Source organism: Impatiens glandulifera, chromosome 6 (genome assembly GCF_907164915.1).
Source record: "Impatiens glandulifera chromosome 6, dImpGla2.1, whole genome shotgun sequence".
Taxonomy (NCBI): Eukaryota; Viridiplantae; Streptophyta; class Magnoliopsida; order Ericales; family Balsaminaceae; genus Impatiens; species Impatiens glandulifera.
This window is the reverse complement of record NC_061867.1, coordinates 3,120,048-3,137,763: the sequence shown is the minus strand read 5'-3', so window position 1 is coordinate 3,137,763 and position 17,716 is coordinate 3,120,048. Positions and strand designations below refer to the sequence as shown.

The 17,716-nt window shown below is 27.8% G+C and overlaps 2 protein-coding genes across 4 annotated transcripts in view; one reads left to right on the top strand and one right to left on the bottom strand.

Annotated features, from left to right (window-relative positions):
- Positions 1-2,375: 2,375 nt before the first annotated feature.
- LOC124942478 (NAD-capped RNA hydrolase DXO1-like) lies at positions 2,376-8,262 on the bottom strand. Of its 2 annotated transcripts, none has more exons than XM_047482996.1 (14): positions 7,800-8,262; positions 7,054-7,304; positions 6,875-6,940; positions 6,716-6,794; positions 6,560-6,639; positions 6,428-6,451; positions 5,676-5,800; positions 4,797-5,013; positions 4,660-4,713; positions 3,944-3,990; positions 3,560-3,644; positions 3,331-3,394; positions 2,932-3,060; positions 2,376-2,846 (listed from the first exon to the last, which is right to left on the bottom strand). In XM_047482996.1, exons 1-13 carry the CDS (start codon positions 8,158-8,160, stop codon positions 2,957-2,959), a joined length of 1,557 nt encoding a protein of 518 aa, XP_047338952.1. In that variant the 5' UTR covers positions 8,161-8,262; the 3' UTR covers positions 2,376-2,846; positions 2,932-2,956. The 2 variants fall into 2 exon arrangements, with proteins under 2 accessions (XP_047338952.1, XP_047338953.1); XM_047482997.1 differs by having other exon boundaries at positions 2,376-2,834.
- A 5,068-nt stretch (positions 8,263-13,330) lies between these two features.
- Positions 13,331-17,716, top strand: part of LOC124942393 — a 38,354-nt gene continuing 33,968 nt past the window's right edge. The window contains exons 1-2 of one of the 2 annotated variants that reach the window (XM_047482894.1): positions 13,331-13,681; positions 13,771-13,960. In XM_047482894.1, coding sequence (XP_047338850.1) covers positions 13,366-13,681; positions 13,771-13,787 — 333 coding nt within the window. In that variant the 5' untranslated portion in view covers positions 13,331-13,365 and the 3' untranslated portion in view covers positions 13,788-13,960. Of the gene's footprint in view, positions 13,682-13,770; positions 13,961-17,716 lie in introns of those variants that run through there. The other variant, XM_047482895.1, reaches the window with a different exon arrangement.

The window sequence follows — 17,716 nt, the reverse complement described above, 5'->3', positions numbered from 1 at the left end:
TCAACTTTACTTCTGTTAATCAATTAATATGACTTTATATTAATAAATAAATAAATAAATGTCTTTGAGTAAAATCTAAAAATTATTAAAAGGGTTAGCAACATGAGATATTAGAAATTTTAATTTATTACCTAAATGGATCGATTATTTAAGATAATTAATTTGAAGAAATTGAAGTCAGATTAATTATTTATCTATAAAAGTATAAATTTAACATGTTCAATAAAAATATGAACTTAATATTGTCTATAAAAATAAATTTTGAATTGATAGTTTCAATATTGAAGGATATATGTAAACACATCTTAGAAACTAAAGTCATATTTTGTGTCTAATAGGGTTTACTGTCTTGATTAGGTCACTATGATTTATTTTTCAATATGATACATGGTTTTGAAGTTTGGTGTTTTATTTTCTATGTGATCTGTTTTCCTTATGAAAATAAAATTTAAATCGAATCGAAAATCAATTGAAATTGAATCAAATAATTATGTGAAACTGCTAAATCAATTATTAATTGATTTAGTGATATTGGAACAACTAAACCGAACGATTATGGTTAATGTTGAGAGCAAATATGATTGGAATTTGACTTAGTCTCTCTTGTTGGTCGATTCCAAAGCATTACTTCTAGTCAAGGGGTAACTCTCCTCACTAGTATCCAAACACTAAAGGAGCTTGACACACCAATCTCATCAAGAGAGTAATATTCTTTCACATAGTTCGGTCAAGTCTAATATAATGGGTTACTAAATGATTGGAGTACCGTGTTGTGCCAACTAATATCCAACCGTTAAAATTTGAACAATATACATAATTTGGTTATAACTTAGATTTAATACATAAATATTTATTTTAATAATTAATTTTTCAACAATTGAACTATAATAAACATAATTTTGTTATTTTTTAAAGTAAATATATATATATATATATATATATATATATATATATATATAATTGGTTATTTTTCAAAACAAATTTTAAGTATAATAATATTGTTTAATAATAATTTTTAGTTTTATTCAATTGATCAAACCGACCAAAAAAATTTAAATCAAATTTCAAACTGACTTTAACAGTTTATTGGTGTATTTCGGTGTACAAGTAGGCAGTGCTTTTTGGTGAGATTTGAATCCATAACCAAATAAAGTTTACTTTTTTTTCATCTTGAACCACTAAACTACATATTATTAGATTAAAAAAATTAAATAAAATCCTATTTTCTTTTATAAAATGGTCTGCCCTAGCCCCTAGGGAGTGGCTTGCTGGGCTTGCCGAGCTTACCCTAGGACCAACCCTACGTCTAGGGATGACAATTAGGCGGATTGAGACATAATTGTATTTACCTTCCCGCCCCATTCTATCTTAGAGATTTTTTTTTATCATTCCCACCCCGTTCGATTTCGGGGAATCCCCGCGGGACACTGTTATACCATATTATCTAAAAAGTTAAAAAAAAATCTTTAAAATAAATATATAAACGAATATTTTGATATTATATATTGTAAATTTATATTATTAGTAATGTTATATATTTAATTATGTTTGTTAGTGTTCGGAACAGAATTTGAGTGGGATCAGGGCGGAGACATAATTAACCTCCTCATTCGTTTTCGGGAAAAATCGCCCTTAACGGGACTGTTCAAATTAAAAAAAAACAATAAAACGATTTATAATTATCATCCCTTCTTAATACATTTCTATATAATTTAAAAATTATTAAAAAAAAAAAAGTTGCATAGTCACATAAATATTATATTTTAATAAGTTTTATTTTGAAAATATATATTCCAAATTTGACATGAACCACTAAATAAAATAACTTGCACATATAGAAAGATTATAAATTTCTGCCTAATATCTGCCCACTCACTGTTTGTTATTTTTAAATCTGCCAAAAACTAACCTAATCAATATATTCAATCAGCTTGGATTTATGAAAGGTGAATTTTTATGGATTTTTTGGTATCTAAAAATAACATTATTGGTCATCCTAACTTCTTAATTAAAGAATTAAAAAAACCTCAAGTGACAAAAATATACCCAAATCTCGGGATTCAATTCTTACTAAGAACTTCGAGTAATTTGCATTGGAGACTTGACTATGAAGAGTTCTGTAGCTTACTAAAATAAAAACTAGCATGTAATTTCAATTTCAAAATAACCTGCTAATTATTTAAAAGTAGTGCATATGAATTGTCATACAATCAATAATATACAATTTGTATATTACCAGATAAACCAGCTTTTATATCCATTCCAATATATCTACTTTATATAGCCTGATATAGATACTAAACCAATCAAGTTATCATCAACATATGCTTACAAATCAAATCCAAATTGTACTAATGTTACTTTCTTTCAGGTAGAAAGACAAATATATTAGCTACTGAAATTTTAATGAAAAAGCATATAAGTCTATTACAATGACAGTAATAAAGATTATCCATGAACTTGTAAACAAATTCAAGCAAATTATAATGACTTCAATCCTAGTTTTCCCTAGTATGTAAGCAAGTTAAACAATAAAAATAGAATCGAAATCATCCCACAACCGCGGACCATTTAGTCCAGGTTTTCAGAAATACAAGAATAATTTTAAGATTAACATAAGTATTATAATCTTTATTATATGCTACATGGCAAGAATTCCAAAGGTAAGTTTGATCTTCAAAAATAACAACAAAATTATGATGTGCCTTTCCTTGTTAAGGTTGTTAGTCATCATCAGCCCTCTTTTCTGCCTGCATTTTGAAGTTTTCTTGAAAACAGTCTGGCCAGAGATATATCGCAGGGTAAAGGCCTTGTTTGTTTGCTTTCACGAAGATCTATATAAAACACTAAAGATGGAAACTATTGTTTTAGATAAAAAATACAAAAAAAACAACAAATGTATGTTTAATCTTGACATCTAAGTTGTCTAACCAGTGGGATTCTTTTAATCGGTGGGCTATAATTGCTCGACATGATTGGTGATTTCCTCTGGACATGAATTTGTTGTTAGGAGTTCTAAGCGGGTGAATGGATGAACAAACTGCAAAATGTAGTTTTCATCTGGTGACAAACAATGAAGAAGATAATGAGTTATATAAATGTTAACACCAATTTACATCTGATAAACAAATAGAAACATTGAAGGCCTCAAAGTATTCGCCAATTTCAAAGAAACCTTGTCCTTTCAAACTCTCCACCATAAATTTCTTAGAAATTGTTGTTTGGGATTCAGAGTTTCATAGTTGAAGTAAGTTTAAGGGAGGAATTCTAAATTGGCGAATACAATAGGACTTATTTATGGGTAAAGAAAAGGTTAAGTCAATATCTCACTCTCTTTAACAGTTCCATACAACCAGCACAGAACTTCATCAGCAAAACCTAGGCAAGCTCCGCCCTACAAAACCCAATTAGACAATTAATGGCAATAAAATGTATGAAGAAACACCTAAAAAGATAAGCTCTAGTTAATTTTAATATCGTGCAAGCGAATAAGTTAAATTTGGAAAGGAATATTCACATGTTTGGGAAGTAAAGAATTGATAGTAAATCAAAAGCACACCTGCCAATATCCCTTCATCTTCACTCTATGAGTGATGTCTTTGGTTCTAAGTCTTTCTGTTCGCACAAGCACGCCTGCATCGTTCCTACAGAAACCAAATAATTGTAGGAACCAAATAATGGCTTCATTTAGTTTCTTTTTTTACTTTTCAGAGATGAATAGTGAACTGTAATAAATTATTGCATATAGTACTGATATATGTAATAATCATAGTCTTGTATCAAATTATGAAGAAAGGTATGGAAAAAATGATAACTTATGCCAAGAAAACAAACAGAACCCAACAAATATTTTCTTCCAGTAATCAAATCTAATATGACTTGTGTAAGAACATAGACCTAACACAAATCACCAGAATAATGTCTAGCTTATAGAAAAAATTACCTAAATCCAATAATAATGTAAGGTACTCCGGCTAAGAATGATTGAATCTGCATTAAGTAGATCAGAAATATCAGAAATCTTACATCATGCATTAAGTTCAATCAAAAGAGATTACAAACTTACTACAGTATAACATTGCAAGAAATATTTAGAAAACCAAAACAACACACTCCTTCACAAATTGCCCTCCTTTTTAATTGGAGAATTAAGTTTTGAAAATATAATAGCAAAATATAGATGAGAAACCTTATAAATGGAAAAAAAAAAATTACTTCTCAAAACAAGACAAAGATATCAAAGAAAAGCAAAAATAAATACTCTCAAGCCATGGAAATAAATATTGATACTGAACATGAAGACTCGATGCTTAGGTAAAGGCCTAGCTTTCAGCAATATAACAGAAATATGAGATTTCCTTCTAGCAAATGGTTTTCCTGGATGCATCTATTACTTCTCAAAGTATCCGTATAGTGTATACTAAACATAGGGATACAATGGAAAACTATTTTGAATCACTTAACCTCTAAATTTGGGAGGGTTTTAAGCGGGGTTAATGTGTGAATGGGAAACAGATATTAAAATGGAAGATCAATTGCGGTACTAAAAATATTTGAAGTGTGGTTTACCTTTACATAAAGAAAATAAATAAATAATTGATGTCACATGCACACAGATAAAGGGAATATTGATAAGCAGTTCAAGAAGGGAAAATGTACCCAGAACTTAAGCAATTTCTCTCTCTCAAATTTTTCCTCATTATATTGATCCAACTGTATGAAAAACAGACAAAATTAGATCAAAATCAAAAAGTGATAAATAACAAGAAAAAATATAATGGGGTTTTGTTCATCACCTCAACGCTCGTCTTAAGTTCAATATAAAATCTTTTTCCATTATCAGGTGAATCACAACAATCCATTTCAGCGCCCATTAGGATGCGATGAGGTCCTAATTTGGTCTTAACAACAGAACAAAACTCAACATTGGCGTTGATATGATGTATTTCTGCGGTAGGCCCTCTATTAGAATCATCTGTGGCAAGGGATTCAAAAGCATATCCCCAGTAGCAACTGTTTGGGTTAACAAAAAAATGGAACAGAATGATGGAAGATATTAGGGCCATGTTTTGATGTGGATTATTTGAATTAAATTCAAATAAACTAATATGTGATCATCAAATAAAATATCAAAATACTATTACTATATTCTTTAAACATTTCTTATAATTTGGCCATTTGACCCAAATAACCTTAATAATCAGCTTTTTTTCATCAAACAATATTTTTTTCCAAAAAGATAAATTAACAGTTCATTTTGAAGGGAAAAAAAGATCAAACAAGCACTAGACCTTTTAGATTATATGGAATCGAAATTCAGAAACCTTTAGTAATATATATATATATATATATATATATTCTCACGTTTCTAAAATAATAGCAAACTCTTCTTAATCCATGTACAAAATAAATGACCCTGCATCAGCCGAAAGAAATCAATAGGAACATCCAAAGAATCAGCGCTTGTCTATTCCTTTCTTTAGCAAGAATTAAAAGGATTAGGAGAGAATAGATGCACCTATGTAAAATAAGTGGTCCCATGCATTTAAATATTGCATGGTGTATCACCACAATCACTAGAATTTTTGGAAGCTTTCCAGTTTGATGCACAAGGATGAAAAGTAAGTGATAATCATGCTTAAACATTGAATAGATATAGCCTAGTGGGATAATACCATCGTTCGTGATGCGAACTCTTTGGCTGCTCTGTAATTTTATGCACATCCAAAAACACAACTCCATTTCTTTTGTGAACACCCATTTCCCAAGGCTCGTTCCTGATATAAGCAGTAGCCATTATCTGCAGAAAAGCAAAGATAAGTAACAAACACTGAAGTGAAAACACATCACCAGCAAGGTATGGAACCTACAATGCATACATAGTTAGGGTAACAATCTGGCTCAAAAGGAACATATCTTCCTTCACATGAACATGAAATGAATAAAATTAAAAAAATCTCCTATGTGGGTGTATACAAAACCAATTTTATAACACCATGGATCCAGCAGTAAGTAGAAAGCCAGAAATCTAACAAATTTTGTTTAAAGTGTCTCGAGATTAAGTTTTTAAAACCCATTATAATATTTGAATTTGTGAACAGACCATTTTTTCAAAGTTCAATCCTGATCCAAGAGGCAACTGTGGGAACAATTTCTACTTTCAAGATGAACCACCATCATTGAAAATAAGATATACAAGTAGTTCTATCTCTGACTCAATTTAGTTTCTAAACATTGATGTGTGTGAAAATGTATCCAGAAACAACAAGTGTTTGCAAATGGGGCAGTTAATATATATTAATATCTTCACTAGAAATATATAAATGATCTAAATTCATTTTTAGCTAGTTCAAAGTAAATAAGAAACAAGCATAATAGCTATAGATGCATACAAACACAAACAATAATGTTAGGGGGAGAGACATGCCTTGTTGAGGTTATTTCGGAAAGTCTGCAGCAGAAAAGAGCAAGAAGAAGCGACAAACCAAGGAAACCAAGTCAGTGAAGTAACTCAAGCACAAATAAAAAAATGCAAGTAGTAATGTAATTTTCCTCGTACCACAAAGTGCATGTTCTGAAGTGAGATATTCTTGTTCCTAATGGCAGCAAGAAGGTTGCCAAATCCTTGAGATCCCAAATCTAATATAACAATTTAAATGAAAACTTCATATACCAAATAACAATAGAAGATAAGTTTAGAACGACACAATCTTACCTTTCTTCTCAATAAAAGTTTCAAAGCCTTGATTCAAGTCTACTCCAATGGGATTTGTTGTAAGTCGATTAAAGAGCCTCTAATGTTGGAAACAGATGGACAAAATAAGTGAGCTAAAAATTAAACAAGATTCACTGATTCAACATATGACAGGCTCACCAGGCTGCGCTCATCAAAAAAAACTTCCCCACTTTCCACTCGACTGTAGAAAGCAAGTTCACTAGGCTTTTGCATCACATTTCAACCAAAACAATATTATCAGATATTCAATGCTCTAAAATCATCAACATGATACTAGAAGCAACAAAATTATTGTAAAAAAATATATTTATTCTTACCTCCTGAAGGGATATACCTTTCCTTGCCAGCGTTTCTTCACTTTTTGAAAGCCTCAACTCTGAAACAAATCTTTCATCTTGACGAGCACTATTATATCTTGGATTATAGCCATATCTGCCCCCTCTTTGAGAATAAGCCCCGCTAGGTTTAGGAAGAAGACCTGCTCCTCTATCATTCTGCCAGCGTCCACGCCCACGACCCCCTCTAGTAGCCTGGTGATCGATAGAAGCACGGACTACTGGGGGCAAAGCTAATCAACCAAATCGAAAAAAAATAAAATTAAATCATATAAGTACTAGCAAGAGACTAGGTTAATATGATTGAAAAACATCATTTAAATATCACAACACTTTTAATTTAAATCACAGTAGAATGGGATGACACTGAATTCATCTAGGCTTTGAATAAGATGCACAAAATATGCAAGTATCTTAGTTGAGAAATTCTAATTCATTTGTCAATTGATATTTAAATTTGTAAGTGAAGAGAAATATACAACTAGAGAAGTATATCTATCATCCATTTTCTGCTGAAACAATGGTCTTGATTGAATTGAATCGAATTCGATAAAGATGGTTTATTTGGTTGAAACTTTCACTGCATACAAAAAGACTCCAATTTGTCCGAAACCAAGCTCTGAAAAGAGGCAGATATGAAAACCCAAAGACCCAAATTATCATAAAAACTGAAACCCATTCAAGCAGCAATCAAATGCAATAAGATCCACAATCAAATTTGCGATTACCAGGAACTGGGTAAGTACTAACAGCAGGTGTCTTGACATAATCTTCATTATCAGAACCAAAAAGATCTTTTCCATCGTCTTCAATATAATGATTCGACCTAACTTCTCCATTATCCTCATCATCCCCGCCGTCATCTCCACCACTAGCGCTTCCGCTTCCACTACCGCTACCACTTCCGCTGTCTCCACTGCTATTGCTTCGATTGGACGAAGATGCCGATGAAGATGAAGAAGATGCAGCTGATGAAGAAGCAGAAGAGGATCGGCGACTCTCATCTGGGTTCCCTTCTTCTTTCACTTGTCCATCATCATCTTCGTAATCTTCACCAAATAAGTCTAAACCTTGCTCGGATAAGTTCATTCCCGTTTGTTCACCTGAATAACAAGTACCCAAAACGATCTCCGCAAGCTCCTCTCTTACTTTCTCTCTCTGCTCAAAACTTCAGACAAACAAAGATTACAATTTTAGCACGAGGGTTTTCTTTCTTGAAATATTTAGTTTATAATAAATAAATTCATATTTAACCTAAAATAATATTTTCTATTATTTAATAAGATTTATATTTTCTTAATTGGGTTTATGGTATTTTTGAAATATATTTATGAATATATAATTATAAGACAAAAATAAAAACCTGAAAAAAGTCACCCATGTATGTCAACTGTCGAGATTAATACGACAAATATTATATCTTGAGATTCGTTTCGAAATGTATGTAAAATATTTCTTGAGTATTTACGAGTATGGACGAACTTAGAAATTTGAGTTCGGTGGGTTTACAAAAATAACAAAAGGTTATGAATAAAACTACTGCCGTATATAACTTTTGGGGGTAATGTTGCTATATTTTTTTTACTATGGTAGTTAAATTATTATTATCATTTTTAATATATATCATATAAACGTATAAGATAAAAAAAAAAATAAGAAAAAAAAATCTGTATATGAATGAACTAGACTCAAATGAGGAAAAGGTTAATAAAATTTAAAATTACTTTTAGAATATTAACCGTTTATGTTTATAAGAGGGATGATTTAAATAAAGTTGTAAATAATTTAAGATTTTACTAGTTTTTTTTTATTTTACTATTTAAAAAAAATGAATTTATATTTATAAATTGAAAAAATATTATGTATTCAAATAAATGAATTAATATGATTAATTTTGAAAATATAATTTTATTATAATATAATTTTATTATTATTAGTTTTTAATTAATTTTATACTTAATTATATATATTTTAAAACTAATGAAAATTAATAATAATATTCTTATAAAATAAATTTTAACTATTTTAGATTAACTCGCTATTTTACAATTTTATACCCAAATTTTAATTTTGATTGGATTGATTGAGTAACTAAATTGGCTATGAAAAGTTTAACAAAAAATAAATAAAATTAAGTTTATCTCATTAATATGAAATTGGAAGTTATTTAGAATTTCTAACTGAAAAATATTGTAAACTTATTTGTTACTCTGGTAGCAAAAAAAGGCCCATTGTAATTAAACTATGATAATATGGGACCGTTAAAAGTAGCATATAAGGACTTTTGGATTCTTAATAAATGGGCCTTTCATCCTATAGGCTATATCCCGCATTATTTTGAACAAATTGTGACCCATCGCATACTTAAGTTACGGCCCATTATTTAATGTTTAAAGTCACTTTTATTTTTCTTTAAAATTTGTTTTATTTTTAATCTTAAATTTGTAATGTATATACAAGGTTCACAGTCAAGACATGATATAAGTTTTTTTTTTTTTTTAAATAAAAAGAAATTATGATACAAGTGGATTATAATAGTCTATTAAGTATGATTTATATATTCTGAAGTATTTCTGTGAAATATTATTACTGTTTTTCAAGAACAATATGTAGGTAGTTACTTATTATATTAGGGGTTTATATGATATGTATCATTTATAATGTTATTATTATTACTAGTAAAAAAAAAAAAAGTAAATATCAACTGTAAAAACGGTTGACATTGAAAAGAAAAAAGAAGAAGTTAATATTGAGTAATAACAATAGCTCAAAAAGCAGTTGATATCTGTTGGTCGAGACTTCGTAGACATTGCTCAAACATGAAATATCAACCGATTTTTGGCGGTTGTTATTGACCCCTTTTATATCAACGGTTTTTAAAGTTGTTGGTATTAACTCCTTAATATCAACCGCGGAACCAACGGTTTCTATTAATAATTTTTGTATTAGTGTATGGCGCGTCCTGAGATTTGTTCCAAAAACAGGTAGAGTCGATCGTGAAGTTGATTATTTATTTTTCTTGAGTATCTACGAGCTCGATAACATATTGGACAATGTGATTATATTTTAATTTTATTTATTATTATTATTATTTCATTTAATTTTTTTATAATTTTATTTAAATGATTTTAATCATTTGTAAAAATCAACTAGACCCATCTTTTTAAATATTTAAATTATAATAAATGCTACTGAAGAACACAAAATAAATTAATAATGTTATTTGATTTTAAGAAAAGGTGAAAAAATGAATATATTTGAAAAGGGGTGATAGAAGGGATGAAATTTAGGAGAGATAATGATGAGAATGATGTGTTACTACATCCAAAAAAAAATAAAGGATTAGGAAAAAAAATAGAAAGAAAATTTATTAATTTTTCAAATTGCATTACGTAATTCTTTCGCAAATTCTCTTTTTCAAATTTAGTGATATTTGAATATTAGTGAATTGGGTAATCTATTAACAATGATATTGTATAAGAGATAAAAAGTGATCTAATATGAAAAAAAACTGTAAAAGATAATTCTAAACTTAATATATATATATATATATTTATTTATTTATTTATTTATTTATGATTAAAGACTAGTCAAGTCATTTGTACTATTTCTTAGAGTTATAGCTCGAAATTTCTCATAATCACGTCAATATCCTTATAATCAATAAATCACTAATTTTAATTGATTAAAATATTTTCTTACAATAGGAGAAGATTAAACATGAAAGGATAGTAATTTTTATTTTTATTCTAAATTTAATCACAATTAAACATCATTTCATTATTCTTTTATCAATAATATTACATAATTTATTGTTCAAAATATTAAAATTTCAATACATTTTAATTTTCTTTAACAAAAAAACTTGATGTCAATCAATATATATTTTTTTTAGAACACTTGGTTCCCGCTTCTCCATTAGAGGAACCAATTCCCAAACTAACATTGTTTCACGTTCAACTTTTCAAACTAACCTACTTTTTTATTTATTCCCAAACTAACTTACTTTATTATTCAAACTCAGTTTTTTATTTTTATTTTTACTTTTATTTTTATTTTTTTAATTTATTTATATTTAAATTTATTATTAAATATATATATAACTTATTATTTTTTTAAAATATTTAAATTATTATTATAAGTTTGATTATTTATATTTTAATATATATATTTAAATTATTATTTTTATAAATTTGATTATTTATATTTTAATATATATTTATTTTTACTTATTATTTTATATAACATTTCTTTTTATTTTAAAAAAATTACAAAAAAAACACAATCGTTCAAAATATTATTAAATAACGTGGAAAATAACGAGATTATAGATTTGAGAAACAATAATAAAATCATAAGTCAAAAATGTTTATAAACGAACAAACCTAACATAAAATATAGTGTTAACGAATTTAAGATATGCTCAAAAAAATCAATATTATACTTTATAAATAACATATGATTGAGAAAAATATAATAATTTTATTCCTAATAAAATTTTGAAAAAAAATAAAAACTAATGAAGTAAAAGCTGAGTGTATTCAAATTGAGATGGATAGCTCAAGAAAACCATAATTTATAGGATGTGTGGCAAAAAAGATTATAAAAAAATAGTCAAAGATGTATTGAGTAAAATTATCAATAATTTAGAGAAGAATGATAGTAATAATTTTTATAAATTATTAAATTATTATATATGGTTATGATTAAAATATTTTAAATATATTAATATTTATCAATTATTTATGAGGATGGTAAAGTAAATATTTATTATATTATATTATATTATATTATATAAATAATAATAATATAAATATATACATCAAAATATAAATAATTTAATTTATAAAAATAATAATTTTAATATTTTAATAAAAATAATAATTTTAATATATATATTTAATAATAAGTTTAAATATAATAAAATAAAATAAATAAAATAAAATAAAAATATAAAAACTGAGTTTAAATAGTAAAGTAAGTTATTTTGGGAATAAATGAACAAAGTAGGTTAGTTTGGGAAGTTGAACGTCAAACAAGGTTAGTTTGGGAATTGGTTCCCATTAGAGTGCGACTAATCCGACGGATTAAACATATAACTCAAAAACAACTTGATCATTTAATCAGACGCATAATTTATCGTTTAATGGACTCGAACCCAAGACCTTAAAAATAATGAAGATATTCATCTTTCGTTGTTCCTAGAAAAGAGAACAATCAATATTTTTTAAATAAATTAAAAACTTATTTAAGTTAGAATTTTTTAAATAATCTCGACCTAATTAAACATTATTCCACTCAATTTTCATAAATCACATAATTAAAATTATTAATTTCAATATTAAAATACCTTATATTCTTTAAAAAAATAATAATTTTATAATTATATATTAATACTTTTTAAAGATCAAATATTCATGTTAAGATTATTTAAAAACAACTGACAGTCATTTCATAGTCATGTCTGACACCCACTAATAAATGAAAATGAAAAAGAAAAAGTACACCCACCATCCACTAATTAATTAGTCATTGTCGGGACATATGTGAAATCAATTAGTGTGTTTCATTGAATCTAGATCAAAATTGTGTTAATTTCTTTCAGTCTTTAGATTCGTTTTTAATTGGTTTTCAACTTTATTGATCTACAGTAACAATTTATTTTTAACAAAAAAAAAAAAAAATATTATTAAGATTGTTTATGAATAAAATATTTACTATTAATTTACCATATGTTTTCACTGAGTAAATTCATATATTACCGATTATAGAATGATTCTGATATTTTTTTAATGCTATGTTTGAGTTTTGTTACAATTGTTTTTAATGTTTCTAATCCTATTTAAAAATATTTGTGAATATGATTATGATTTAGATAAAAAAAAAACTATAAATAAAAGTTTCAGTTTATCTCAATTTTTTTTCATGAATCTGAAATCAAATATTATATTTTGGGCAATTTGTAAAACACTTTCTCAATTTAAATTTAAATAAAAAAACAATCAACAAATTTTAAGTCGTTTTAAAGTCTTTTAATAATTTAGTAGCTTAAATTATTTATAGTAATGTTATATAATTTTTTTAAACTAAAAAAAAAGGAATCACGTAAGAAGCAACCCAAGTCCACAACCCACTTGTCAAAGTCATTTTTTTTTAAAACACGTGCCAAAAGTCAATAAAACACTAGTCAGTCCTTCCCTATAAATTTAAGACCAATTTGTTCCAACCAAAAACAACCTCATATTCATCCAACCAAAAGGAAATATAACACATTATTATCAATCAATCCAAGAAATGGGTTATGACCGGTTCGGACCAGTTCTAGCCATGGGCATAGTTTTAATGATAATTGTATCGATCCAGGTCTCAGCTCAGCGCCCAACTCCAAGTCAGTGCTCTCGTGAGAGACAACAAGGCATTGACAACTGTAAGGAAATGATTTTTGGGAAACCTCCTTCTGCCGCTTGTTGTAGGGTCATAAGAACCGGTCATTATGAATGTGCCTGCCCCGCCATCGATGCAAAGTTGGCGGCTCTTCTCGATGTCAAGAAGGTGTCGAAGATCTTAAGAGACTGTGGCCGAGCTGTTCCACGCCGATTCAAGTGTGGAAGTAAGATTAGTAATTAATTATTAACCTAGTCTCTTGTTAAATTAATATTTATTTGAATTTTAATAATATTATTTTGTTATATGTGACAGGCTTATACTTTCCATGAAGAGTTGGATGATGAAAGTTTGGGGTTGATTGTGATTGTGTGGTGGAGAGAATGAGAGATTATTTATAAGTTTGAATATGAAATAAATAAATTGGAGATCTTGTCTTCTTTTTCACTTAATTTTCTTATTATTCTTACTTAAAATAAGATATTTTTCTATATGTATTAATATGTCATAACTTATTGACTTAAAGCTTAGTTCACTTTCAATTTAGTGTTGATTATTTTTTTCTTCTGACTTTGCTAATTTTACATTTTATTTTGCTTTACGTTCACGAAGTTTGTTGAAAAATAATAATACGCATCGAACGAGGTTCGACGAAAGGGCTTTTTTCTGATGATAGAACGCTTCCGTCCATGGAGTTCGCCATGGTTGCCCAACAGAAAGAGGTCGTATCTTTGCTTGGGGTTTTCTGGCTGTAGTGAGTAAAGCGTTGTTAATCCCTACAATTATGAAATCTTTGTGGTCCACGTAACTGTATAGAAAGAAAGAAAGGTTGTTGCTCTCTTCTCGTTATAGAGTGACCGTTTACACACCTTCTCGGGCCAGTGTAGTGAACTTATAATTAGATAGTTCACTAAAGATTCTGAGAACTTGTTGTTGTTAGAAATCTTGTCTTGAAAAATAACAGAAATATATATATAAACGATGTTACAAACAAATTAAATAAATACAATGTTACAAAGAACGAAATCACCAGATAAAATGTTGATTCGAGGCATGTGTTAGACACATTTCCCTTAAAACAGTTCCACCGGCTCCCCGTGTGCTAGAGCTTGTCACAGATGGCTGTCTCCCAGGGTACAACGAATCTAGTAGTGATTCAGCACTGGAATCACTACACAACGAGCTTGACAAAATACCTGAACTATCACCGGGTTTCAACAGAAAATATCGAGCGAAGAACTCGAAGAAACACTCACAAGACAAGAAGAAGGCCTTTTGGAATTCTAGAGTGAGAAAGATGAAGGATAAAGTATATGTAAAATGAATAATGAATGGGTATATATTGCTGAGAATTAAACTTGTAAATAAAACCATCCAAACGTTTATTAGCAATAAATATTGCTCATTCATTTGTTAATTAATCCATAACTAATTAACATCAGCCTATACGTTGATTTGCAGAAATGCAATGTTAGACATTCAATGCTAATGCTAGCTAATTGAAAAGTCTACGTTAGCCAATAGGCCAATTAAAGCTAAATGTTTATCCTAACATTATGCTTTAATTTTCTAATTAGGCATTAAATATTAATTAAACAATTAATATTTAATTATAATTTGGATTAAATTCACCGTTAATTCACGTTTGAATTTGTGTGAATTTTATTTGATTTTATTTATTTACAATCTTATTTCCATTCATTAATGGAATTAGCTTAATTCCAACAATCCCCCACATTAATGGAAATTGAAAGATTAACCCGGTGAAAGGTTCAACAGTTGAATTCTACATAGGATAGGTAGGTGTAACCCTTTGAACCTTCCCTTGTGAAAGCATATAACTTTACTAGCTGATTAGTAGACTCGATGTCCTTGAACTATTCTGCCTTTTGTGTAAACGATTACACACTTTCACATAGAATTCTCCCTAATACATGTCAAGCTCTCATGGTTGTGTCCATTTTGGCCATGGAACACGCGCCTGGTTCTGTGAGAGGGTCTAGAATTGAGCCGTGCAATTCTTTCGAAGCGGCCCCACTTCTCCCTCACATAGGTGATCTCTTTGCTCACAAAGAATCATTAAAAGCGATATACTTATCCTCGTCAAAATATTATTGTTTTGTTATAGGATTAATCTTCAACAATAACTTTCCAAGTCAGTACAATTAGGTTGTCCCATTGAACCTAGTTCTTGGGATCTCCAGTCTGCATAGGTTGGGTTTTCCTTCATACCAACTTATAGTAGGCTAATGTCTCAAAAGACTTCAAACTATCTCTCTATTCAATAATCTGATTAGTGGATCCACAATGTTATCTTTGACTTACATAGTCAAATTTGATAACTCCATTAGAGAGTATAGTCTAATGACATTATGTCTAAGACGTGTATGTCTAGACTTGTCACTGACTCTAAGCTTGTCCAATTTTCAATTACTATCACAATAATTAGAAATTTATGTTGGTACATTCTTAGTTAACCTTGGAACATCTTCTAATAAGAAGCATAGTCATTCGTACATGCTTATCAATTAATTTTTTATGAAAATATTGTTTACCTGGCTAACTAGTAGACAAAATGTCTTTGAACTATATATTCTGCCTTCGTGTAAACAATTATATATTTTACATAAAAATATTTTATTTTTTTGACATAAGTCAAAAATATAGATTATAACGTTTAATCTATCCATCATAAGTTTCTTAGAAGATTTCCATACGTAGATTGCACTTCTAAGTGTAAACATATTCATTTTAAGACGTAAAGTCTTTCATTTAATAATATCAATATATCATTTGATAACAACATGATATTTCGTTTAGTGCAATTCATATCCTTTATGGATTTAATCATTTTTATCGTAATTTTCAACGATAAAAATATCGTACAAAAGACACGTAATGAAATAATTTTCATTGTCTTCATGATATATATAATTGTCACATCCACTTTTTAATAAAAGTATGATCAAATTTTCATATCATTATTATAAAATTTGTTATAAGTCATATCAAGACTTTATAAACTTTTTTTTTTTATTTATTTCATAAAATCCTTTTGAAGACATTAATTCTTCATAGTTTTATGAAAATAATGTCAAAATATGACACGTTTCTTGATTTCAAAATCCCCAAATCTAAAATATCGATTTGAACACCAACTTAGCAAATATAAACAAGACATTTTCTTGTTATTTTTCTTTCTTTTTGTAAAGTTGCGCAACTTTATCTTTTATAGAGAACAGATTTCTCTAACAATAAATTATCTTTTTATTTATCATAATATACACAATTATTTTTGTGTTATAAGCAATAAAAATATTTGCCCCCACATTCGTGTTGGTACCCTTCTTTAAATCACACACTTATATGATTTAAATCAATGATTTTATAATCAAGAAATTGTCACACAATTCTTTTACAAATTTCTTTTGTTATACTTATCATACAATGAATAAGATAACTATATCATAAATATTTAATTGAATAAAATATAATTTCTATACAAGAGATTAGAATGTTTATTCATATATAAATCATTCTTCACATAATCTCTACATAAGAAATTAAAATATTTAATCAATTAAAATATTCATTTCAACAATTAATTTCTATAAAAGAAATTAGAATATTTAATCAAATAAATATTCACCATATCACATGATTTCTACAAAAGAAATCATAATGTTTTAAGCATCTTTGACCGAAACCGCTTAAACATTTATTTTCGATTGCACGTTTGCATCCCGCAATATCGGCACGTTTGCCACATTATTCTCAAATCAAACAAGACTTTTCTTGTAATTATTTGATTTCAAAATATCAAATCCAATAAATCTTTATGATACAATTAAACAATGTATATCAAATATATTATATTATACCAAATTTAATATATCCATATATATGTTATTATATATTATTGCTTCATGAATTTTTGTCACCACAACAAAACAACTATAGTATATATAGTCAATAACATAGAAACGTAATCAAATAAATAATATGTCATATATTATTAAACAAATATATATACAATTTCATTTATCATCAAAAATACGTTTAAAAAATACATGATAATTAATTAGAATATTAATTATTACACTTAATTAGAATGTTGATCATTTATCTTTAATCGAATATAAAACTAACTAATTATAAAAATAAATATTCATGTCATCAATTATTCGTTTCTTAATTAATTAGATGACATTTAACATCCTTTAACAATTCTTTGTCAATCAAAGAATACAATTTGTGACAA

Excerpts from the sequence above, each read along its gene's own strand:
- LOC124942478 (XM_047482996.1), bottom strand. The coding sequence starts at position 8,160 with ATGAACTTATCCGAGCAAGGTTTAGACTTATTTGGTGAAGATTACGAA. Across the intron at positions 6,795-6,874 it reads TTTTTGATGAGCGCAGCCTG|AGGCTCTTTAATCGACTTAC; the intron begins GTGAGCCTGTCA and ends TTCCAACATTAG. Across the intron at positions 3,645-3,943 it reads TACATTATTATTGGATTTAG|GAACGATGCAGGCGTGCTTG; the intron begins GTAATTTTTTCT and ends TGGTTTCTGTAG.